The sequence below is a fragment of the Nasonia vitripennis genome, chromosome 4 (assembly GCF_009193385.2).
Source record: "Nasonia vitripennis strain AsymCx chromosome 4, Nvit_psr_1.1, whole genome shotgun sequence".
NCBI lineage: Eukaryota > Metazoa > Arthropoda > Insecta > Hymenoptera > Pteromalidae > Nasonia > Nasonia vitripennis.
In genome coordinates this window covers 30,353,272-30,378,962 of record NC_045760.1, presented here as the reverse complement: position 1 = coordinate 30,378,962, position 25,691 = coordinate 30,353,272, and the positions used below count along the sequence as shown (strand labels likewise).

Below are 25,691 nucleotides of genomic sequence, written 5' to 3'. Positions count from 1 at the left end.
CAATCGACTGCTTACCATATGACGTTTATTTCTTGTTCTCGACAAAGCGCGGCAAATTCAAATCACTGCAGCGCCATCTGGACGAATAGGAAACGTCTCCGGCAGGTTAGCCATCATAGCATATCCGTGTACTTTTCTAGAACTTTCCTGCCTCTTGGTCTGTTTTCCAGAAAGTTACGCATATATAGTGCGGAATCGAGCACGCGCGTATAGAGAGCGCCTTTTCCTCTAGACTACGTTCAGTTCAACGTTCGAAGCCCACGAAACTATATCACACTGCACATTTTGCAAAGATTATTCGGTGCACGCGGTGCGCTATATAAACGCTCAGATTTTCGTATATAAAACGGAATAAATTTTTCGAATTTTCTCGAATTTTCGCTGGAATTGACTGCCGAACGATCGAGTGGACACCTGTCGCGATACATCGACGAAAAGTTAAGCTGAGCATCGATATTGATTGCTGGGAGATTTCTGCAGAAACACACAGAACACCGAACTTAGAACCTAGAATAATCTGACTCGACCTTCGGCTGCTGCAAGTAAGTTCTGTCGTCGCTTCTCGAATCCGCTGTGAAAAACGGAGTCGCGAATAACGATTCTGTGATGAATTCGTAATTTTCTTCGCGGTTGAATAACTCATGAGTCGCGAGACTACGTTAAGGCGGATATGTGTGTCATTCGATTGTTCTTGACATATATCTTTTTTGACAGGTTTTGGAGCAGAGAGCTGCTTGCTGCTGTGACAGAGATTCGGTCTTAGAAGCTAGAAAGAATGGCCAAGTGGGGTGAGGGAGATCCACGATGGATTGTTGAGGAGAGGCCCGATGCCACAAACGTGAACAACTGGCACTGGTGAGTAGTTTTTTTATATGCTGCCCTGTCGACGTGTTTAAATTAGTTTTATGATGCTTGAAGTTTTACTTGATCTCTCTTGGATGCAGTATAGTTTGTACATAAGTGAGAGGAGATGATTTGCTTTTCAAATGTTGGCAGGGCAAAGAAGCATTGTAATTGCTAATTTTGTACTGAAATCAATCGTTCATTGGTTCTTTGCAGGACGGAAAAAAATGCATGTGCCTGGTCACAGGAAAAGATCAAGGAGCTCTTCACAGACGCTGTCATCGAAGGCGATGGATGTGAGTTGAATTTTTTGTATTAAAATATTTTTTTCTAAATGTAAAGCTTTGATTTTCATACTTGGATATTTTATTTCAGTCAAATGTAAAATATCAAAAGTTGAAAAGTGCGAGGGAGAGGCAGTGGCAAACAACAGAAAAGGGAAATTAATCTTCTTCTATGAATGGAATATCATTTTAAACTGGAAATGCCTGTCTGCTGAGAAGGGAAAGAAGATAGAAGGAAAAATTAATATCCCTAATCTGTCGGAAGAAAACGACATTTCTGAAGTAAATGTGAGTAACTTTTAACTCTTTTATATTTATTTTCCCAAAGGTTATCTTCAAAGTGCACGTTATTTTATTTTCATAATTTTTACAGATCGAAATTACGTTGAAAGATAGTACTGATGAAGGAGAGCGAATGAAGCATTTGCTGCATACAAAAGGCAAAGAGGCAATCAGGGAAAAATTGAAAAAATATGTGTCAAGTTTGAAAGAAGGTGACTATGAATGTTTTATTGAATTCAAATTTTTCAATTCTAAGTGTACACAAGATACTGATTGTTATTATTTCTCATGTTTTCAGAATTTACAAAGGGTATGATCCTTCCAAAAAAAGATACTATGAAAGAGAAGATTTCCAACATCACTTCTGGCTTCAACAATGTCAAAATGCAAATGAATTCCACGATAAATGCACCCAATAATAACCAAAATTTAGGCGTGAAAATAACGACGACCACGGTAAACCAGCAACAGAAGTTTATGTGCAGAGGACAGGAGTTTTACAACGTCATGACAACGCCCGAGGTTGGTAAAACTTTTTTACTTCAAAATTTATCACGTAATGCACTCGCATTATTTTCATTTTATAACTTTTCATACCTCGATTATGATTTACTGCACAAGCCTGAATCCCCCCCCCCCCCCTCACCACTCGAACCCCATTATTCACGTTGTTTTGTGTTCGCCTCGAATCAACACTTCGTTCCGATCCATTGACAGTAAAATAAACTCTGCTAAATGCATTCACGCCATAAATCAAATTTCGATAGATGGTGATGGCGTTCACAAAGGGGCCGGTAAAGCTCGAAGCCAAAAAGGACGGCAAATTTGAGATATTCGGTGGCAATATTTATGGAGAATTCGTTGAGCTCTCGCCAACAAAAATTGTACAGAAATGGAGGTGTAAATCGTGGCCCTCTGGACATTACAGTGACGTAGTTATGGATATAGCGGAAAAGAGTGACCATACCGAGGTCAACATTGTGCAAACTGGAGTTCCTGTCAGGTAAATGTTTGAATCCCTCTCTTTTTTTTTTAATTACCATTAAAATTAGTTCATCGAATGAGAATAAATGAAAACCCACAAATAAAAACTGATTGAAAGCTAAACGTGCGTCTCTTGTCCTTGCAGCGAGGAAGACTCTACGAAGGAGAACTGGGATCGGTATTACTGGGACGCCATCAAGAGAACCTTTGGCTTCGGCTACTTCATGTGATTCTCCATTGCGACTCTTCCTTTTAATTCACAACATACACTTAAGCGCGCGCGTAGCCGTTATGCGCGTCGCCACAGCCGCCGTTACTACTGCCCTCGGCGCGCGGGGCTTTTGCTACGTAGGTATTATAAATATTTATTGATAAGTAGATGAAAAAAAAGTTAGAGGGCCACCGCGCAGGACGTCAAAGGCGTGTGTGCGCGCGCGCATAGCCCCCGAGAGCAGCTCTCATACAAATACAATGCGAGACAAAGAGACGACATCTTGGCAGAAGGATCGCGACTCATCATCATCATCATCATCATCATTGTTAGTATCAAATCCAGCCACTTTTGACGCGGGGTTCGTATAAGGAAGGTATCTGGAAGTCGCGATTTCGGAACTGAGCACGATCTGTAGCACCTTCGATCAAGAGAACTATTGAATATTGTATATTTCGATTTGTGGTGTAACTACGTATGAGAAATGATACGCTGAAAAAAAGGATAGAAACTATTGGCATCAAACATGTTTGACATTTTGATTTTCATTTTACTTCTTGATGATTGTCATTTTTGTATATCCAATCAATTCACTGACAATTATACAAAGAGTTACGTACATTTCCGGAAGCGAAGCTTTAAGTTCGGTTTTTACGTTATTTGAAAGTTTTATACAACAGTGCTTATAAAGCGTAAATAAATCTAAACAAAGTAAGACAGGCCGAGCTCTGTTGTGAATTACTCTCTGGGTCCTGTCTCGTCTCCCCCTGTTCATTAAAGCGTTCGCATGTACGTATATTTTGATTCACACGGCGGATTAATTTAATAAAGTCTTTTTGATGTAGAGCGCAGCGCCGCACACGACGCGCGGATTAAAATAATTCCTCTCGAAAAAAGCTAGAATTTCGGAGGAATCCTTTCGGAAGGTATTACGTAATGCGATTCAATTTCCTCGTTCGTTAAAAGCTCGCTGATAAACGTCGTTTTCGTCGAATTAAAAGTGTGCAGCGACGAAATTTCATTCTTATGCCGCAGCGGCGGCTTTAAAATTTCTAAGCCACGAGCTTTGCAGATTTCAATGTGCAGCCGAGAGGAGCTTTTTAACAATGTAACGACGACGCGTGACTGAGTCGAAAAACGTGTTCTGTAAGTTTCAGTCGCGAGCTTTTACATGCTAATTTATTTTTTTTAATTTACATTTTTTAAGTGAAATCACCAGTTTTTATTCTCGACGTTTAGATCAAATAATATTGTTCCACGCTCTGCACGAGCTGGATAAATACGCGGCCCATTGTTATCGCGGTCGTAGTAGTGCGGTTTTGAAAATGAAGCCACAGTTAACATAGCGTACGTAAACACGCTTGAGAATATTGAGACTGTAATTTCTGTAAGCTCGTACAATGAAAACAAAGGAAAAAGAATTGATGCTCAAGCTCAAGCTCCCACCCCCCCCCCCCCCGAAAAGCCTGGGATACTAAAACTAATAGCAGCGCAGCAGAGAGAACCGCGGTAAGTAATTAGTGTGTTTTCCCAGGCCGACCACGCGACTGTATATCCATCTCCTAGCGTGTGTGTGTGTGTGTGCCGTCACGCAGTTCTCGTCAAATCCCTCGTGACGTATACAGCGCAGCTTCTCTCTGTATCTGGAATAAGATCTCTCCATTGCGCAATTACTCAAGCGAGTCTTTTGGGATCGATGCCTCTCTCTCTCTCTCTCGTTTTTTTAATTTTCGGAAGATTCGCGAGTGTATAATCGGATTTGGTCAAGTTTTAACGAGCAATTTTCAAAACACAAAACCGAGCCACGCGGCCTGATTGAAACCGAAAGTTTTAATGACTTCGCGTGTGCGGAGAGTATGTGTCCGCGCGACGTGCGATACGTAGTTTACGAATTTCGAAGTTCCCGCCATGTGTGCTTGAAATTTATATTTATAAATATTTTTATTATTACCACTCTACACCGAGCTACGTTAGTGCGCGCGTATGAAATTTGAATCGAGTCGTCTGGTAAATGTAGAGCCACCTACGAGCACAGCCACGACTACAAAAGATGTCATCCTACTCGACTGGGACAACGCGATGGACATAATAAAATTCAACTGTACACGACGCGACGACTCTCTCGGAATAGCTTATGGATCAAACTCGTCGGCTTCCTGTTCAGAAACTTGTTGCTCGTGTTTTTAACGCTATATACAACGTAAAACGAAGCGTCAGACCTGACCTGATTCTCCGATAGGTGGCGCAGAGGCATTTTTTATTCCCCCGCAACGCGATCTGCGCACGTAATGTATAAATAGAGCTGTGTCACCTGTGCCGAATAACATCCTCGGGCAGCTCGTGCTATAACTGCCGTCTTTTTTAACATGAAAAAATGTGAATAAGAACAAAAAATCTCGACTACCCACGCATCGGGTATTAGTTTCGGCGGGAAATTCAAATTCAGGTCTATGTATTTATTTTTTTTTTTTCTTACCTCGTCATACCGTAAATTACCAGCCACGTGCGTGTGTGAATACGTGTGCACAGGAGAGATCCATTTTCTTCTAGCGGAGGAACGAAAAGCCTGCCTCTCTCCGCGTTAACGCACAGGATAGATCGCGCGGTAGCTATATATATACATATATAGGCGCGGAGTCGGAAGTCCCGGGGTTTACGTTATATAATGGACTTGACGGGGATAGAAGTTCACACCGCGAGCACGTTTATAGCGAGAGAAAAGTTGTTGCAGCCGATTGGAATTTCCTCACCTGGGATCGGTGTATTAACGCCGCGTTGAGCTGTTGCGGTATAGTGTAGAGGAGGACGATCGTGTGTGTGTGTATATATATAGATAGGATGGAGCTTTGTTTTAAATGCCTTTTATAGCGAGTGCTATATAGTATATGCCTGTACTAGGCTGTGTGTAAATATAGTGTCTCGAGAGTCTTGGGCGTTATTGTCGCGAGTATTTGTTTCTCAGAAGTTTCACCTGATGATTCCTGACGTTTATCGTTGTTTATTCTCTCTTTTTTTTTTTTTTTTTTTTTTTTTTAAGGATAATAGGGAGGACGTCTGAGTCTAGTGGAAAGTATTTTCGATTGGGCACACTAGCATTAAACGCCTTTATTATAACTGCTTTTATTACATAACAACAGTACAACGATAGGAGCGCGAGGTCGCGTTCAACTTTTTCCTCGCCCCCTCGACATGCCCACTATATACGCCGCTTTGTTCGCAAAAGCCATTCTTCTCCTTTTCGTTCTGAAATAAAAAATATCGAAATAAAAGAATAACGCTTTTTACGCAATTATACGCCTGTCTTCCATATATCAATCCGAATTCAATCCCACGACATTCCACCGCGCCGTGTTCTAATCTTCGCGTCCACCTTCCCCAAAAAAAAGCGCACAAGAGAAAAAAAAAAAAACAACAAATCACAATCATCCCCTCTTTTCCCAAAAAGAATACAAGCAGCTGTACATAGCTATAGGTAATGTGTGCGCGTACTATGTGACGAACACAAAAGGAATTTGAAGAAGAGTCGCCGGTATGAATGGGCCGCGCCTTCGAAAATCAAAATCAATGTAGTCGACGGCGTGTAGTGTGCAGCGCGCGTTGGGCGTGCCGCCACCGACGCGTCTCTCTACGTAGAGAGAGAGAGAGGGGGGGGGGATCGACGCGTCCCCGGCCGGATAGCCTGAGACTCTCTCTTCGAGGAGCAATGGATGAAAAAAAAAAAAAAAAGTGTTATTTATACTTTTCGTCTACTTTTCGTGTAAAGATTCCCTCCTTACTGTATAGTGTAGTCGGTCGACAATTAAGCACACGCGAGCTTTCTCTCTCTCTCTCTAAAAATAGGCTAAGGAGATAAAGCCTCATTTACATCCATTAGAATACAGGCTACTCTTCAGCTTCTGTTATCAGACTCATCCGAAAAAAGAAAAAAAAAAATAATTTCTCCTCGCACAGCCGTACGGTTATCAGGCCAGCGAGGCCAAGTAGAGCAAGTCCGCGCTACGGTCAGCCGCGTGCGCGCAGTAGAGCTGCGGCTATATGTTGTTACTCCACGTTCGCTGATTACTCTAAAATCACTCGTGTATCTATATGACCGAAAAACTTGCTCCTCCATTATTCAATTCCTATATATCTCTTTCCAACTTTATACTCGCTGTTATATACTATTGTTTAATCTATACATATATATATATATATATATATATATAGTATACACGTATACAGGGGAAATTCCCGGAGTCTCGCATATGTCGGCGCGTCGCCTCTTTTCTCGAAAAGAAGAGAGAGGGTAAGGGCAGCTCTCGCTGTGTATGTGTGTGTGTGTGTAAGAGGTACATAAAGAGTTGGCGAAAATAAAGAGCAAGAGAGCGCCGAGACACGAGGGTGCTCTTTTCTTTCTTTGAGAGCGAGCGAAGCTGCCGTGCAGTGGGAGGTCTTTTTCTTAGGTGGCACTTGTTAATTTTCCTATACGCACGCGGCCCTTTCATTCCGAGGAGTTTCTTCGTAAAATTTTTTTTTTCATATTCTCGCGAGGATTAATTGAACCAATTTACGACGCTCCGAGATCGCGTGCGCGCACTATCACTACTCTCGGGCAATCACCCCGAAAACGCGCACCCACACACCCCCCCCCCCTCTCGCCGAGCGCAGGTCCATCCAGCGTCGTCCCAGCTTGCCACAGGCGCATATAACCTTATCTCCCAGTGCTCGAAAATTTTCAAACACCCGCAGCTCTCACACACACACACACACAGCATCTCTCTTTCTCTCGTAGGGGGTAGAAGAACCCCCGCGCGCGCAGAATCCCACGAGCGAGCGAGAGAGAGAGAGAGAGAGAGAGAGATAGAGAGCTCTGCGACGCGCCCGCAGTGGAGCACTGGAGCAGCAGTCGCGCGACGCTCCTCGTCGAGTAAGCATCTCTCGGGTTTCTAGGGTGCGCTTAATCATCTATACGTTAGATAGTGCGATTTCGTGTCGTGGTATAAACGGGATAATGTGTAGACGGTATTGAGAGAGAGATAGAGGCGAGGCCCACGTTTCTCTCGTTTTTTTTTTTTATCATCGACGCACTGGTGCTTCGCAGCGAGAATCCGAGTGACATGTAGGAGAGATTATGCTTGAGGGATACAGGGTTATAGAGAGTATAGCGAGCTGCCCATCCGGGGGGGAGGGCGATGTCTCGCCGGGAAGCGACTTTATCCACGGAGAGGCACGACAGTAGTGCAGCACCAGGATGAGGAGAGGAGGACGTCGACTTGTTAAGCTCGCACGACGCGTAAGCTCTCTTTCATCCTATTTATCCTTCTCTGGCAGTAAGTGTGCGTGTGTGTGTGTGTGTGTGTGTGTGTGAAAGAGAGAGAGAGTCTAGAGCCCACAGCTGAGTTTCTCTCTCTTTCTCTGTAGCCGACAGCTACACACACCAGCTTTCCGGCACTCATTACGCAATTACACCAGCCTCTCTCTTTTTTCCCTATTCCTCTCCTCGCTTACACACACACACACGCGCGCGTCTGGCTGTTTTCATCTCTCTCGCGATGCTGCGCGCGCGTGTGCTATCGGAAAATTATTTTCACCCCCGAGTGCGCGCGCGCGCGCGCGCACCCCCCCCCCTCTCGATGTACACGGCGCTTTCTCCGTTGTCAGGAGCTTGCGATGCACGCAGGTGAGCTTTCGGGATGAATAAGCGAATGGACTTGACTCGCGTGCGTGTTTTGTCGACACCTTCATACAGTCCCCCTCGAGGCTTCGTATATAGAGTTTAAGCTTTCACGCCCTCTTGCTCGGGTAAGGGCCGTTTAATTTTATAATTTTGTTAAGGGTTCGTTACAGGGTCGACGTTCGAGAGGACGGTCATATCGTCCGGTGCGAGAGCTTCAACTCCAGGGGTATAGGCGCGGCCAGAGCTTGCGAACTCGGATGCGTGTGTAGAGAGAGAGAGAGAGAGAGGGACGTGCGCGCGAAGCTGCGCATACACAGCGAGGATATGAGCGTAGAGAGAACAAGTGGTTTTCGCCGGACGAGCGCACTCTCTCATATCTGCCTGTGTGTGGCTGTGGTGCTAATTCTTCAGGGCTACGAACGAGCTTGCGAGCGATAAACCAGCCGCGCTTTGTTTTGCGGTTAGAACAATTTGCTTTGTTTATATATATATACACGAGAGGAGGTGTGCACACCGCGAGGGCTGACCTATTTTCAACTCGGTGTGTATAGGGAGCTTGCGGTTATGACTGATGATGAGTTTGAGGAAAAAAGAGAGATCCGATGCGCTTTTGAGAAGGAGATATCGTCGATGCTCGCTCGACGGGACGAGGTTTAATTATCGCGGGAGGGGAGGATCGATGGAGAGCTTTGTGAAAATTTATGTGGATATAGAGAACGAGGCGACGACCTACATCTATTTTTTTTTTTTTTTGGAATAGTCGCAGACGACAGCTTGCCGGATTGAATTTTACGCGGGTGACACGTGGGGTGTGCGACGACCGGCGCAAAAGTCCTCTCACATGTGTTGCATCCGATAGAGTTCATTCTACGCGCGGATTGAGGCGAGGGAAGTAAGCAGGTGCTTATGCGCCACCTATCGTCGCTCTGTCGAAACTCGAGAGCCAAAAATTTCCTGACAATTATATATCGACTTCTCGAGATTCAAACTCTTTCCTCAGCGCGACGTAACGGTGTACAAAAGAGCCGATAGATTGAAAAGATCGTACGTGAGTTTTACAACGAACTATACAAGCACAGAGAGACACGTTATCGCGGCTATAATTAGTTTCGCGAGTAACACGCGCTTACCTCACTCGACGAGTCACCACCTCGTACGGTACAGAATCTATATAATGTAAAAAAAGCATTTCACGCACAGTAGTCCAGAGGATAACGAACGAAAAGAGCACTCGAACTACCTTCTACAGCGTAAGTCAGAAAAAAAATATATATATATATATATATTACTGTACATACTATACAGAGCAAGTGTGAGAGATATAATGCGCTTCCGTGTGCGCGGCATTTTCGGCGAACAAAAGCTCCCCTCAAAGGGCTAGTCTTCGTCGTAGCTGCAGATGTAATAGAGAATAGCGCGCGAATATGCACATTCTCGGCAAAGTTAAGCTCAAATATACTTCAATTCCATTTCAAGACGACGACGAGTCGGCCATTACACCGCGCCGGTCCGATGAACGTAGAGGCGTCAATTTTTTAAAACCCCTTTGAATTTTCCCGCGCGGAGCTTTTAGTACGAACGTTGCTAATTACATAATTATATCGGATAACTAACCTTTCAAACCTCCCGCCAAAATAACGAAGCTTAGTCGAAAAGCTTCCCCTCGCTCTACAAGCTACAATTCTTTCTCTCCTACATCGTGTATATAATACATAAATTTCGCAGCCGCTCGACGCGCTTGGGGCAATAAAAGAAAAGGCGGTGCTTGCGAGCGAGTTATATATATATATGCCATGATGGAGCTCGGGGCTTATATTAAAACTCGGGCCGGTGTGCATTAACGCGGGGGTGCTGGCTAAGTGCAGAGGTTGACTCGATTACGATTGTTAATTCGATAGCGCTTAGATGAAATCTGGCTGATTGCGTTATGCTTATACGCGGCCTGGGCCATTACACTTCGCGCTAAATGGCCAACGGGATGTCTAGGATTGCGCGATGCTTTGATGTGTATTTTTAATAATAAATTATAACGAGGATGGAAACGATAAAAATTCGATGCGATCATTATAAACGTATAATATTTCCCGCATATACGTGCAGCAGCGCCGGTATTTCTTATACATAGCCGTAGTCCCGCCACGTTCCAGCGGGATATGAAGCCCAAATGCACAGCCGGTATTAATAACGGCCGAAAATCCGGCGATATCTTCGCGGAAGAAAAAAAAAAAAAAAAAACTAGCATCAGCCGCGAGATCGATATTACACGTTTTTTCCGTGTAAATAAAAAAAAAAAAACGATGCAGTTATATTACTGACGGTAATAATTATCGAGAAATCGAACGGATACGCCTCGCGCGATTCGGTTAGTTCCTAAACGGCCGTAGAGAGAATTTCGACGCGCGTCGCCGTGTGTAACGCCGATGAAATTACACGGACGGACGGAATTTCCGATGGGTATATGTGTCGCGAATATTGCGTCAATTAACATTTTTATACAAGCAAAACGCCTCTATTATATATACGCGAGGCGAATTATTCCATATTTTATCAAACTTTATTTTCCGAGCGACGGCTGTGCTGGGAAAGTGGAAAATTGTTACGCGAGCGCGGGGGATTGATGCAAGTTTTATAAGAAAGTATAAAGTACGAGACTTTTTATCCGACATTCCGACGAGCTTCCGCAACAGAAGTGCTGGTGGGAACGGCATGAACGCGATTGTTGCCAGAAGCTTGAAAGTTGAGCTTGGCGCGTTCGATTTTTTTTTTGGAAATATCCCATATTCTGTGTACGTTCAGCTCATAACTCTGAGAGTTTAAGTTTTCGCTTAAAACGATATCTGCACTAAACGCTTTATGTCGCGAAAATTTAAACAATACGTCTTTTAAAAACTCCTTCTTTCTCAATGACGCACACCACAATCCCGTCCACGAATAGCGAAAAATTATAATTATCGGGCTACGCGACCTTATATCTAGCATTAGTACATCGTCTCGTATTATTTTTACTCCGTCTATAATTAGAGCGAGCGCGATTGATTGTTAATAATATTATATAGTTTTTTTTTAAGTCGGCCGCTTGCGGCATTGAAAATTAAACAGGGTAACCGACCCAATTATACACATAGGCTATATAGTGTGTCCTTAATGACGTCGTCGCGTATCACCGGGGATGATTGATTTAATTCCATCAGTTTATCGGCTACGTAATGACGTTATATATTCTTCGTTTGCTGCTGTACGTCGATCGACCGGAATAACATAAATTTTATATTGTGTATGATATCGAATAACGAAAGGATTATACGCGCGCTTTTTTTTTATAGCATCGACTTCACAGGCGACTGACGCGCAGAGTCGAATATGAAGCTCATAATCCTTATAAGTCAAAGAGAGACGATATAGACCCTCTTTTATTCCGGCCGGATTGGTAATGATTGAAATGTACGAAAAAGTTGGCGGTGCAGCGCACGGAGAGATGTAGAAACGAAATAAAACAAAAGCGATCATTCGAAAGCTCGAAAAATCAATACATCACAGTCGTAAAATTTCCTCATCGCGTTTTACCGATAAATTTCAAAAGGGTATTATCATAACGACATTCCGAGAGGATTTTCCGGTCACGTCGTGTCCGCTTTAATTTTTCAACCGAAAAAAAAAAAAAACAAAACGTCGTATGTGTGGAATGTTTCACGATCGTAAAATTGAAACGCCAAGGCGACGGCTTGATATGATACAACGAATACGAGGGGCTGAGTGCATCGAACTTTTTTCGAGAATAAAGCTTGGCAGTCGTCCAGAAGTGCGCGCGATGGATCAGCGTTTATTGATAATTTGTTTCGTCCTGCGCAGAGCCGAGTAAATAGTCCCGCGAACGATCGGGGTATGATGTGGGCTTTTGACGAGTGAGCTTTAAAAAAAGTACATTGCGTGTGCTTTGATTAGGGTTTAAAGCCGTTTTCGGGAATTAATTAAGCGTAGCGGCTGGTCAAGTAGGTTACCGGAACGAACTCTCATGTGACATGCTCGATGTTTTATCAAACGGTCCGTGTTAATAACGCGCTTAATTTCGCGGGCTTTTATTCCGTTTGTCAGTCGCTTATACGTTTGAAAACTTTGAATATACTTCAGGTTTTAGCGCAACTTCAGCAAAAACACAACTCTCTCCCTCTTATTCTCTCAGCGCATCGACATGTGTCTAGCTTGAAATAGAAATTAAACGGATCGCTCTTGCTCTGCGGCGGCTAAAGTACGAGAGAGAAAGTCGTTAATGCATCGAGTCGCGACTGAATAGCCCGTGAGAGAGAGAGAGAGAGAGAGAGCCGCTGCCGCGTAACCCAGTTATATGCGTCCGCGATCGTATATTATTATTACTATTATACGATCTCGCAAAAGATACATATACCTATACACGTATACACACACGTGTGTGTGGGGGGGGGGGGGGGGGGGAAGGATTGCAGCAAAACAAAACGATCCTGGAGCGACTCTACTCGCACAATGTTTCTCATTGTCGGCATTGTGTTCTCGCTCTCGACACACACACTGAACTGGCCGGAGGCGACACTGGCAAAGTGTGTATATGTATATATATATCACATCGTGACACATGCACGCTCGGAGTCAAAGAAGTCGCGCAGTGTCATGTTCCCTGCAGTCGTCGTCGTCGGCTGTATAGGCATTATGCGCACGTGAGAGAGAGAGAGAGAGAGAGAGATGCGGAGGAATTATCGGAAAAGGCCGTGTATAGCGCGTGTATAGGTCGAGGGAGAGAGAATAGCTGACAGTACGCAGCAACAGCCTACTGCGATGACTGTGAGAGAGAGAGAGAGCTTTTTGCGTTGTAGAAGGGAAGGATGTGCGGGTTTGCGCTTTTCATCGAGGATCTAAGCTCCGACGCTCGAGCTTGGCGCTGAGTTTCGATATTATTTTAGCTTCCTTTTCGCTTGCGTATATCGATTTTCGCTCATAGAAAGCTCGCTAATTGAAATTTCAACGTCACTTGCATACGGGCTTGAAAAAAGCTCGCCGCGCAAGCTCTGACGGTATTAAACGAATTTTTTAATTATCCTACGACGTTCTTTGATCCGTTCGTAGTAAAACACTCGAATTCCATACCATCCGATTCTCCGCAAGCTAACGCTTACTCGCGGCAAACATCAACTGCGCTTTTTTCCCAGCCCCCTCACCACCACCACCACCACAGAGGAATAGATAGTTATAACGAAGCAAGCCTAGATTATTCATCCAGTTAGCGCAAGCTCCCTCCAGGCACACTCGCCGTTGTTATCCACGCCTCGGCACAAAGGCTGCGCTAAACAGATGCAGCGGTTGAACAGTATTAATCTTGCACAAGCTCGCTTACGCCGAAATCAAGCTCGGCGGGAAAAGTTGTGAAAAACGCCGGTTATATTAACAGGGAATTTATAAAGCTCTGCATAGTACAGGTATAGGGGCACGTGCAGCTAACCGCAGTGTCTCGTGTGCTACATTTAACGAGGCGTCGCATTCTCTTCTCCGATACACACACGCGCGCACACCTTTTCGAATTGACAAAAGGATCTCGTTCTCGTTCCTCATTCGCATTGTCGCTTGCATAGGCGCATCGGATAACTCTCTCTTTCTCGTTCTTGTCGTTGTTTTCCTATTCTTTTCTCCGCGCACCAGCAAGCGAGCGAAAAGTGATCATAATTGAAAATGGCGCGCTGGAGCTTGCGCGAGCTTAATTTTCGCGCTCGCAAGCTCTCGCACGCACAGCCCAAGGAAAAAGGAAGCGCTTCGCCACCTCGATTTACACACACACACACACACGAACAAAGACGCGTGTGTTTATATCGGGCGGCGGTCTTTGTTTCTCTATTTTCATCCCTTTCTCCGCGCTCTATTTCTCGTCTCGCATTATACTCGTTATCGGTCGCGTGAGCGGAAAAACGATTGAACGTCAATGCGCTGCGACAGCCGTACGTGTGCGTTATATGCACGGCCCTCTCTCACTCTGGGTATAATACATTATGCGCTGCTGCGAGGCCGATATTGCAAAAGTTGCAGTCCGTCTAGAGAGCTTTAATTGAAAGCTCGGAGGTGATGGCTGCTATCGCGCGTCGGAAGTGAAAAAGTTGTCGCTTCGCCGATGATGCCGAAAGGTAAGGAAAAAAATTTATTTTTTCTAAGAGAGCGAACCTCTTGATTGCAGAGCTCGAGAGGTGGAGTCAAAGGGCGGAGGATTGATGGATAATGGGAGAGAGGATAAGGTGGTGAGAGTATGCCGAGGTGCGACATGCGTTCCGAGGTCGCAGGCCGAATGAACGTCCCACGCGTTTATCGGACTCTAACATGCACTGCTTCAGCTACGGACCTCCTGCTACCTTACTGAGTATGTATTATATTAAAAAAAATTAAATTTATTCGTTAAAAACAAACGAATAACTGCGTCGGCTGCTCGGGACACAAGCTCGCGCGCGTAACTGAATCCTGCGAATTTATTATTATTTTTTTTTTTTTTTTGATCGTCCACTTGCTTCTCGCTCTCTTCCCATTCGGTTCTCGAGCTGCAGCGACAATAGCTCTCGATAACCGGCCTGACCGCGAAAACTGATAGTAGATTAATTTCTGTGGTACAAGAGAGGGACGACAAAAAGTTCCGGCGAGTAAAGTTGGCTCGATTAACGCGTCCTGTGATTTAACGGCTTTTTTGGGAGTTTGTGTAATACGAAATTTGAAAAGAGAAATGTACTATAAGCGGTATTTAGATTGAACAGCAAAATTTCAACTGCACTTTTGAAGAATTTAATAAATCAGGAGGTGCGAAAGCTCGCCGAGGAGACTCGGGAAACTCCGGGATTGAGTTGTACGAAACGTATACGCGATTAAAATAAAAAAAACTCGACGCAATCGAGTCTTCCAGGCTCCCATGGAGAAAGCCGAATCCGAACCGGAGAAAGCTCTCGGAGTGCAGTAGCTATATAACACACTCGTCCGCACTGTGTACACAGGTCGACGTCGTAAACAGGCGACCGCGTCAATCTCGGCTCACTTTTAACGTATTTCCTTTCTCTCTCGGGCATCCGGGCACTCGAGTCTCTCCGGCGTCTTTTCGACGCGGCTTAAGGAGCTTCTCGCAAGCTCTGTCCGACGAGTATGCGTCTATAGTTCGTACTGCGACTAGACAAGTTGGTAACGTTCCAGGAGAAGCCGGCACGAGATTAGACGGCGCATCAGCAGCAGCAGCAGCAGCAGTAGTAGAAAGCGATGATGAGCCGATGCTGCCGATGAGGATGTCAAGCTCGCGAGCTTTCCGCTCGGCTCGGGTGGGATGTAGTTGACGTTGCTCAGCAGTAGCGCTCGCAGGTGGCGGGGGCCGGGGGCGAGTGCTGCAGTCGCCTCGGCCGGGGTTAATCTTAGGTCGAGCTCATCCTCATCGTTGTCGGCATCAGCGCAGGACAGCTGCCGGACGATGTATATATGAGCGCCGGGGTAGAGACGCGGGCGTTCCGAGCTTCTCCGGCGGGGCTGAGCAGTAGCAGCAGCAGCAGCAGCAGCAGCAGCATCAGTAGCGACGAAGACGAGGAGGACGAGGAGGAGGAGGAGGAGGAGGTGGGGAAGAAGGAGAGGAGGAAGAAGTAGAGACAAGAGAGGAAGGATGAACGTGACGCTGGTGACGACGTGCCTGCTGCCGGAGACCTGCAACGAGACTAGCCTGCTCGAGAGCAACCTCACCGGCATCGAGGATGAGGGTCCCCTGGGTCACCAGTATCCCGTCTGGAAGGTCATCCTCATCAGCATCGTCGCCGCCTGCCTCAGCCTGGTCACCGTGATCGGCAACATCATGGTCATGGTCAGCTTCAAGATCGACAAGCAGCTGCAGACCATCAGCAATTACTTTCTCTTCAGTCTGGCTGTTGCCGATTTCGCCATAGGCCTCATATCCATGCCGCTGTTCACGGTCTACACGGTGCTCGGCTACTGGCCGCTCGGCTCCCACGTATGCGACACCTGGCTCGCCCTCGACTATCTCGCCAGCAACGCGTCCGTGCTCAACTTGCTCATCATCAGCTTCGACAGGTACTTCTCCGTCACGAGGCCGCTCACCTACAGGGCCAAGAGGACCACCGTCAAGGCTGGCATCATGATCGGTGAGTGTTTTTTCCTTAAGGGGGTCCGAATTACCCAACTTTCTTACCGACCGAGTCGCCTCGACGCTGCCGCAGCGCTAACTCTCAATTTCGCGCGCAATTTTCCTCGTCCATTTCCAGCCTGCGCCTGGGGCATATCGTTGCTGCTCTGGCCGCCGTGGATCTACGCCTGGCCGTACATCGAGGGCGAGCGGACTGTGCCCGATAACGCCTGCTACATTCAGTTCATCGAGACGAACCATTACATCACCTTCGGCACCGCGATAGCCGCCTTCTACGTGCCCGTCACCGTCATGGCTTTCCTCTACTGGAGGATATGGCAGGCGACGGAGAAGCGACAGAAGGACCTGCCCAACTTGCAGGCCACCAACAAACAGGACGTCAGCAAACGAAGCAGTGGGCTTAGGTTAGCGTATGTACATTTGAGGACCCTTTTTTCCATTGGCTTAATTGGCTTATCGACCGTCGGTAAATCAGATCGGGAAGCGCGCGAATCGAAATAGTGTTTTCAAACGCGCGCGTGCGAGCGTTCACTGACCTGGATTCTTCCCGCTGCACTTGGAAATAATACTTTTTACCATGGAAATGAGAGAATTATACGGAATTTTCTGGAGGCAGTGTGCGCTCGGAGGAATCGCAATTTTTTTTCCTTCTGCTCCTCTCGCTCTCGCCCAGCTCCGGGAAAAGGAACGCGCGGGGATTAAGAAAGCTGGCGAGTACCGGGAAAAATATTGCGGCGAGAGCGAGGAGTGTTTATCCTCTTCGATCGCGAGATCGTGAAAATGAAAGCTTCGAGCGTTTATATCTCGAAAGAGTAAAAAATTCGCCAAATAAACTCTCGGTCAGCGCACTCTCTTCGCTGCGCCTACTAGTGAGTTTATAATCGGCAAACGTATAATATCTCCCTCTCCATCTTTGTGTTGAGCAGCGACGAGGCCCTGGACATGGAGGTGTGCTGCGAGAGGCCTCGCAGCGAGTCGAGCACCGGCGCGGGATACGAGGTGAATTCCACGCATATTGCGGTTTCCTATCTCGACAGGCATTATCCTCAGCACAGGGTAGTAAGTTGTTATTATATTCCTTCTATTACTCCCGCGCTCGCGGCCCGCGGCTCTTTTAATACTCGTCAATCGGACGGAATTAGTTTATTATCCTTTTTTTACAGCTCGCGGATATGGCTTTTATTATTATTTTTATTACTTTTCCTCTCATTTGCGGTCTCTTAGAGGTTATAACGACGTTGGCGGTTTCGCGACGTTCCTCTCTTCTTATTTTTAATTTCTCGAAGACTTCGCGGCGGAATTCTTATCTTACGAGGCAGTCGCGACCTTTTCGGCGAGGACGAATATGTATCGTTTGCTCGAATTCGAGAGGTCCGCGCTGTTATGCAAAAATGCTGAATTACTTAAGCTCGACTTAATTCTGTATAAATACGAGAAGCTTTTTTTTTTTTAATTTCGTTACAACCGACGAGTTTTTTTAGGTTAGGGCACAGATTATATCCCCTAACCTCTCTCTCTCTCTCTCTCTCTCTCTCTCAAACCTGACACCAAAAACCAACTTCTACTCCATGAAACGAAAAAAAAAAAAATAACACAGTGAAAAAGACACATTAATGCATTGGAAAACGCGCACGCGCACTTTATCTTATCCGCAGAAGCACCGGCCTCTGTCGTGGACGTGGCTGAAGATGTGGTGCGTCGCCTGGTGGCACAGTGGCCGAGAGGACGACGACGAGGAGGACGACGACGATGAGCCCGGTGGTCCGGAGAGTAGTCGGACGGTGCCGGGCTACGACGAGACCCTGACGCCGGTGTCGCTCGAGACGCCGGTCGCCAGCGTCATATCGCAGTGTGACTCGTTCGGCGTCATACAGTCGACCAGCATAAACCTGGAACAGCACGCGCAATCCTACAGGTCGTTAGGCACGCGGACGACTGCGCATTCCAGCTCGGCTACTATTGCCAATAACAATATGTCCAATGACTCGGTTAGTGTTTTTTGTGACTTTTTTGTGCATGTGTGTGTGTGTAGTTAGTTGAGAAAACGATTTCTACATCTTATCGGATACCTAGAGAAAAATAGGTTTTCAAGCAAACCTAGCGAACATAGGTGGCTATAACTGACTTGCAACTGATGAACGAAAACAAAAAAAAAATGTTAACAATAACTAGTCAAAACCGTACATTCGATCAAACTTTATGATTAAATCGTTACTACAACAAGTCATGCTCGTGATACAAATTCAATTTACGCTTCATCTCTTCGTTGTAAATAGTTTTTCGCATGCGGACACGTATACACGGCGCCAATATCGGGTCGATATACCTCTGGCTGGTGTATTAATTTCGGGCCGGGGTTATTAAACGTGTTACGTTACGCGCAACCTGGATCTATTAAAACCGGGAAAAAATTACGTAGGCGCATGTACATGCTGCGTTTCATTTATACATATCGGGTACATCGTATTTTCTATTTAAAACTTTACAGTTTTTACGAGGCATAAATTCGCGCTTTACCCTGGTAGAAAATTAACGAGCGAAAACCGTTAAAAAGTTATGTTTAGTTGAGCATTATTATCAAATTTGTGAATGTAAAAAAATTAAGCAAAATGTTGCTAATATTTTAGTGATTCGTGTCTATCATACCAACACAGTATTATTTTTAAGTTAAAAATTGTTTTTTCCTTTCTTTCTTGCATTAAAACGTTTGCATGTTTTATTACAAATATTTGAATTTTTCACGATTGACAAACTTCAAGCAAATGCTCTGTTTCATCTTGAGTTAATGTGTATATCTATGCATTTATACTGTTCAAACTCTTATTTATTTAAATTGTTAACCAAAACTTAGCTTATTAACCGTTAACGTTTCTACCAGGGTACATTGCCTTAATTTCCATCATAGGCACGAACCCGACAAGTATATAGCTTCGTATAAACATGATTTTTTTTTTCTATTCGACCGTCCGAGTTCCGGGCAATAATTCCGCACGTGCGTCTAAATTAATCACGAAAAACAAACGACTGCGGCGCATAAATTATAGCGGCGAAAATATATGTGCCTCGGATAAGCACGTATGTAGAACGAATAAACTCGAGCCGGTGTAGCGGACGGGTAAAAAACGCGCGGGGATGAATTTAAAGGGAATAATTATTGATAATAAGAATTGATTATATCGCATACGTATATTCGTATGTTTATAATCGATGCGACCGTGGATTATCGGTATTTAATAATCATGTTCAGTGTAGCCGATAATTCGGATATTCCGGAAATTTGCGCTGCAGTGTTTAATTAATAATACCTTGCGGGAAAGAAAATGAATTATCGTGATATGACTTTTAAAACTTGCTCATCTCTCGATGATCTTGCAGTAGCCCAAATCTCACACCTCGACCGAAGACACCGCCTTTCCCATAAAAAACAAATCACTCAATGATTAAAAGCCAGCATCACAACACCCATCGAAAAACCCACGATACCCCCGACGAGCGCTGGAAATATCCGCATCTCCATCCCGTCTTTTCCCTCATCCCTCGTCTCTGCGATATTTTGTCGATACACAAACTGCACAAGAGAACAGCGTGTCGCCGCGTGATTTCCCGATCGTGTCTATACCTTGGCTTCTCGCCAAATTTCGCTTTGTAGTCTCGGCTCCAAAGCCGCGGCGTCGCGAGCATTATCGGCGGCAATTGACATTTTCGCAGTGTATACAGAGCAGTGTGTGTGTGTTTTTTTTTTTTTTTATTTTCTTCGCTTCTGGCTCCGGTATAGGCGAAGGCTCGAGTGTACAGTAGCCCCGATCGCTGACAGCTATCGGAGGGGGTATATAGAAATCAATTCGGTTCAATTGTGGATTTCGGGCACGTCCTCGTGGCCGGGCAGAGGATGAGACGGAGACGAGTATAGAGAATAGAGGGCCAGGAGCTCTAGGAAAAAGCACTACTTCAGCGGGGGAGGCTTTTCTTCCCTTTCTGATAATTTCCGGGAACGATGATGAAAAATCGAGCTGAGCTTTCCCTAGGGCTGTATATAGGTGAACAAATAGGTGAATACGTGTTATCATTGCCGTGTCTTTGCGCGGATGGGCGCGGAGAGCATTAATCGATGAACGCATCTCGCAATTATATTAATTAACTCGCTTCGCCGTTCCGTACTCGGCGACATTAAAGCGTATACGCGCATGCAATAGTGTCATAATGCAAATTCGCGTTTTACGTCGGAGTTATAGCATGAGCAGCCGAAACAGGAGGCGGTATGGGTACGGTTGAAAGAGCCCCGTTTATATGAATCCCCAGCGCAGACTATGATGAGGGAAGCGAAAAAGTGCCTATGCGCCACCTATCGTCGACAGTCAGAGGCTCAAAATTCATCTGATTCTCAGCTTACCGATGTCGAACGTTATTTTGCCAATTTGTTAGAATTCGTAAGGTTGGTGTAAGAAACGAATCTGAATTAAAATTTAACAAAATAACATTTGGCTATCGTCAGATGCGAGTCAGATGAGAACGTGAGAATCAAGTGAGAATCGTATGAACAGGCTAATGCATAGCGATAGAGTCGAAAAGCTCACCTTTCGATTTTGCTACGTTACACCAACTCAACACACGCATCACCTTGTCTGTCCCTCTCAGGTGTACACGATCCTGATAAGGCTGCCAGGACCTCCGGCGCGGAGCAAAGACGCTCAAATGCTGGGCCGATACGGCGCGGTCGAGGCGCCCAGCATCAAGATGTACCCGGACGACGTGATAAGCTTCCAGCCCCTCCGCCCGGGTATGGAGCTCAACTGCGACGGCCAGGAGATCATAGTCTCGGCCTCGTCGACAGCGGCCTCGTCGCAGCTGCAACAGGACGTCCGGATACCTTTAAGCGCGAAGAACATCCCCGGCAAGCAGGTGGCCGGCAAGTCGTCCTCCTCTTCCGGCGGCGGTACCAGCGGCGCCGGAAAAGCTCCGGCCAAGAAGAAGAAAAAGTCCCAGGAGAAGAAGGCCGAGAAGAAAGCCGCGAAGACGCTCTCGGCCATCCTCGCTGCGTTCATCATCACCTGGACGCCTTACAACATCCTCGTGCTGCTGAAGCCCCTGACCGCCTGCACCGGCTGCATACCCCAGGAGCTCTGGGACTTTTTCTACTATCTCTGCTACATCAACAGCACCGTCAATCCGGTCTGCTACGCCCTCTGCAACGCGACCTTCCGCAGGACCTACGTGCGCATACTCAAGTGCAAGTGGCACAGCAGGAACAGGACTGGCGTCAACCGGGGATACTGAGGAGGAGGAGGAGGGGGAGGGGGAGGGGATACACCTTTTGTTTCTATACTCGTACACGTATATTTGTATACAGAGATGACGACGCAATCGACAGGGCTGTTCCGCCGCGAGAGAGTATAGGTTTGTCGATGGCGCGCGAAATTCCTTCTAACGCCGCGAGAGAAAAAGAGACGGTAAGAGGGAGGATGGAAGGATCGATATATATATATATATATAGCGCCGGATGGCAATAACACACACACACACAGAGGGGTGAAGAGCGTGACACTCGTTGACACGGTCTAGAGCCTCGTCGTCGAGGTATGGTTTGCGTGCGGCTGGATTTTTATACCTTTTCCAATGGCTTTTTTTTCAGGAGCCTTGTTCAATCTTCCCGAAGAGTTACAGAGCCATCAACAGTTGCATAATTTCGCGCTCGCTTAGAGCAGTTGAAAAAGCGAGACAGGAGGAGTTACGACGAGTCCGAAAGCTCTCCCGCCGCCGCCGACGCGAGAGAGAAAACACTGGAACTCTCCCTCGCCGTGCTTCAGACGCGCGCAGAAACGAGACGTGTGTGTGTGTGTGTGTGTGTGTAAGTGTGTGACATACACATAGACACGTATAATACAGAGAAGTAGGCTCTTTGTCGCGTTCACTTTTGATAACGAGATAACTTTCCTACGCAAGCTCGACTCGTTGAGTGTGCGTCTGTAAAAGCCGTCGTTTTACCTTTTCTCTCCCCCCCCCCCCCTCCCCCCCTTATGCTCCGCAGTTTCCGAGGGCCGAAGAGTGTGCGTTATGGCTGGCTGGTCCTGGCCGACGAATCGAAGCCAGTATATATAGTGTGTATCGCGATCCGCCAAGGCGCCATTAAGCGAGCTTTACTTTAACGACTCTTTTTGGGTTCGTTGTACCGCTCTTTCTTCCTCTCTATCTCTCGTTTCTTTTTTTTCTCCCGTCCCGGATAGTTTTCGGCTTTTTAAACCGGCGGAGTATTTATCGCGCTACACACTGCGAGCTTTTATTGATTTCCGTGCCGGACCTTCGGACGCGTGAAAAGTTTCGGAAAATTCCTCGGCGGCGGCTGTTATACGGAATTCCTGCAAGCTCGTTTAAAAAACTATTTTTTTTTTCTCCTCGTCTACCCTCGTGAGAATCGGCCATTAGTTCGGATAGTCCAAGAGAGAGAGAGAGTGAGAGAGACAGCATTTCGAAGCGATAAGGGGGATGAAAGCTCGACCATTATATCAATTACGAATCCACGGAGCTTTTTTTCTCTCTCTCTCTCTCTTCGGCTCTTGAAAAATACCGAACGAACGGCAGAGCTGAGGGAAAATTGTCTCTCCGGAGAAATTCAATTTCTCCGCACCCACACACACACACACACACGTGTGTGTCCGCGAAATGTACTGCAAACATACTAGTGCCCGACGGACGAGGCAGGAAATTGCTTGTATACCGGGGCTGAGCTTTTTTCTTCGCTTCACGATGCCTTACATCCTCGACTCGGAAACGACAATCGCGAGAAATGCAAATTGTATGTATGTATATATATATATGTATATATATATATATATATATACGCGTGAAGGGGTTGATATTCTCTCTTGTATTTTGTCGATTGCGTCGCGAATATGAGTTATACGAGCTGATCGAACGACGAAGAGTGAAAAAGGGGAAAAATGTAAAATAGTATGCAAAAACTGTATAAGCATTATAATGTATAAGAGTTAGCGCGGCGCACGTGGTCTGCGAAAGGATAAGGGGATACGACGAAATCTCAACGGAACCGGTCGTTTATTATTACGATTACGTAGAAGTGAAGCTAATATCGCTGATGACACACGCATAAAACAATTATATAGATAGATATATGTATACATACGGAGAAATAGGTGTATACGCGCGTAATGACGTATATAGAGAGAAACCAGACAAATTTAATCGAGAATCGAACAAGCTTCCGTACTGACGAACAAAGTGAACGGTTAAAGTATATATATATATATATATGATACATATGACATTCTAATTGAACGTGCCAAAAACAAAATAGAAGAAGTGAACAAAATATCTGACGACAAACACACAGACACTTATACACTTACATCGGGGGGGGGGGGGGCCGACAAACAAGACGCGAAAGTGAATATATGACTATATTGTGTGTATTCGTATAAAAAGTATATGAAAAATAACGTAACGTATATAAGAAATATGATATGCGTTTCCTAGGCGAGCGCGTTTTCACACCTTTACACATTTACATGTTGTATTTATTATCTCGAGATATGTAACTATATGTATCACATACGTACGTATGTAACATTTTACGCGCGCGCGCGGTGAATTTTAAACGAAACAAATTTCAAGAACGACGAACAGCACGAGGGAAAATTTTTGATAATCGAAGAATATAGGTTCAGTTTTTGAATGGCCGTTGAAACACGCGTCCACAACGTCTGTATACACGAGATTTGGTTTTTCCGACGGAAGGATACGGCTCTTTCTCTCGACTTTTTCCACTCGTCAGCTATCGGTTGTGTCTTTTTTTTTTATTGTTATATATATATATACACACACAGAGAGACCACATTACTACATCGTATCCTTCTTCGCGGTGAGATTATACCTCTTATCTTTACGAGGATATTTTAGGCCGAGGTTTAACTTTAACTTTGTACTTTTATACTTGTCGCAAGTGAGTATCAATGATATATTTTAAACGTTTTTTACAATACACGCCGATTTTGTCAAAATTTTCTATATTGGGACAAAACAAGAGAAAAAAAGAACGATACAAATTGAGAAGAAGTTTGATATAATAATCCCGTTTCAAGAGCCATTCGAAGTTGACACTGCGTTTTCCGGTTATCGTCGACGATTATATCTTTTGACCACACAGTGCATACCGAGTATTCGAACGATTCTAGATAATTATACGAGTATATATGAATATATGTGTGTGTGTGTGTGTAAGTTATACGGAATAGCGACGAAGTCGTTTGAGCAAATACATATAGTTGGCCCGTTATAATAAACAAAAACAAATAAAATAATAATATAGGAGATGCAGAGTGAGAGCTAAACAAACAAACAAACAAACAAAGCAAATACGTACAACACTGCATCGGATCGCGTTTTGAAATTCCCGCGAGTGGGTGTCGTCTGCTGCGCTGATTTGAAAATAAAAAAGATAGGAATTCCGGCGTATGTACTGAATGAGGGGAAAAAAAAAACTTCTATTTGAATAACGAAGCTGTAGACAATATTTCATTCGTTGATTCGACGCACACATACACCGCAAGCATAACGTCTGTTGTTGTTTTCTCGGCCGTTTATTATTCAAGCGTATATCGGATGGATTTTTTAACTCTTTTGTATGCTTTCGCCCTTTTTTAAAGTCTCGATTTCGAAAGGAAACTCGCATTATTAACAGTAACGTAAAAAACCAAGATAACAGCGCGCAATAACGGAAAAACATACGCATTTGTATAAGATCACGACATTATAATAATAAAAATAAAAATACATATTAAAAACACACGCCAGAAAAAGTCTAATATCTTCCTCCGCGAGAGACTCGCGAGAAAAATAAAAAAGATGATAAAAAACGTACGTTCGTTGTTTGCTACTATACATAGATGTACCACAAGCTAAAATATCTCATACAGACTTCGACGCGACGAAGCTTCCAGGTTTTACACACACGTGTGTACTACTATACATTACTGCGTCGACGGGATAAGGAAGAGAAATAAAAAAAAAAAAAAGAACTACTTATTATAAAAACGCAAACGTACACGTGAGAGGTTTTAGCGGCAATCGAAGCGCGTACTATGATATACATTATATTACGACGTCAAAAGTATTGTAATACGACGAGGATAATCAGTCGAGGAGCTGATGATGAAGTTTTTTGGACTCGCGCTCGTGTACGAGGCTGCGACAGCTTGGGCTCTTCTTTCGACAATATATATGATAATTATACATGCAATTGTTTATTCTCGAATTTGACCGCTTATGGGTGTAAAATATAATGCGGCG

At 45.1% G+C, this 25,691-nt stretch overlaps 2 protein-coding genes across 7 annotated transcripts; both read left to right on the top strand.

Moving 5' to 3' along the window:
• The first annotated feature begins 188 nt into the window (after window positions 1-188).
• LOC100114424 (activator of 90 kDa heat shock protein ATPase homolog 1) lies at window positions 189-4,016 on the top strand. The gene is made up of 8 exons (XM_001607223.6): window positions 189-542; window positions 715-855; window positions 1,060-1,139; window positions 1,219-1,415; window positions 1,501-1,621; window positions 1,708-1,931; window positions 2,177-2,412; window positions 2,539-4,016. Exons 2-8 carry the CDS (start codon window positions 776-778, stop codon window positions 2,621-2,623), a joined length of 1,023 nt encoding a protein of 340 aa, XP_001607273.1. The 5' UTR covers window positions 189-542; window positions 715-775; the 3' UTR covers window positions 2,624-4,016.
• Window positions 4,017-7,477: 3,461 nt separating this feature from the next.
• Window positions 7,478-25,455, top strand: LOC100122528 (muscarinic acetylcholine receptor DM1). 6 transcript variants are annotated; one of them, XM_016989936.2, is made up of 7 exons: window positions 7,478-7,876; window positions 14,451-14,630; window positions 15,443-16,389; window positions 16,510-16,795; window positions 17,318-17,450; window positions 18,047-18,379; window positions 21,027-25,455. In XM_016989936.2, exons 3-7 carry the CDS (start codon window positions 15,897-15,899, stop codon window positions 21,663-21,665), a joined length of 1,884 nt encoding a protein of 627 aa, XP_016845425.1. In that variant the 5' UTR covers window positions 7,478-7,876; window positions 14,451-14,630; window positions 15,443-15,896; the 3' UTR covers window positions 21,666-25,455. The 6 variants fall into 6 exon arrangements, with proteins under 6 accessions (XP_016845425.1, XP_008214793.1, XP_016845424.1 ...); XM_008216571.3 differs by having other exon boundaries at window positions 16,510-16,801; window positions 17,318-17,447; XM_016989935.2 differs by having other exon boundaries at window positions 16,510-16,801.
• The last annotated feature ends 236 nt before the right edge of the window (window positions 25,456-25,691 follow it).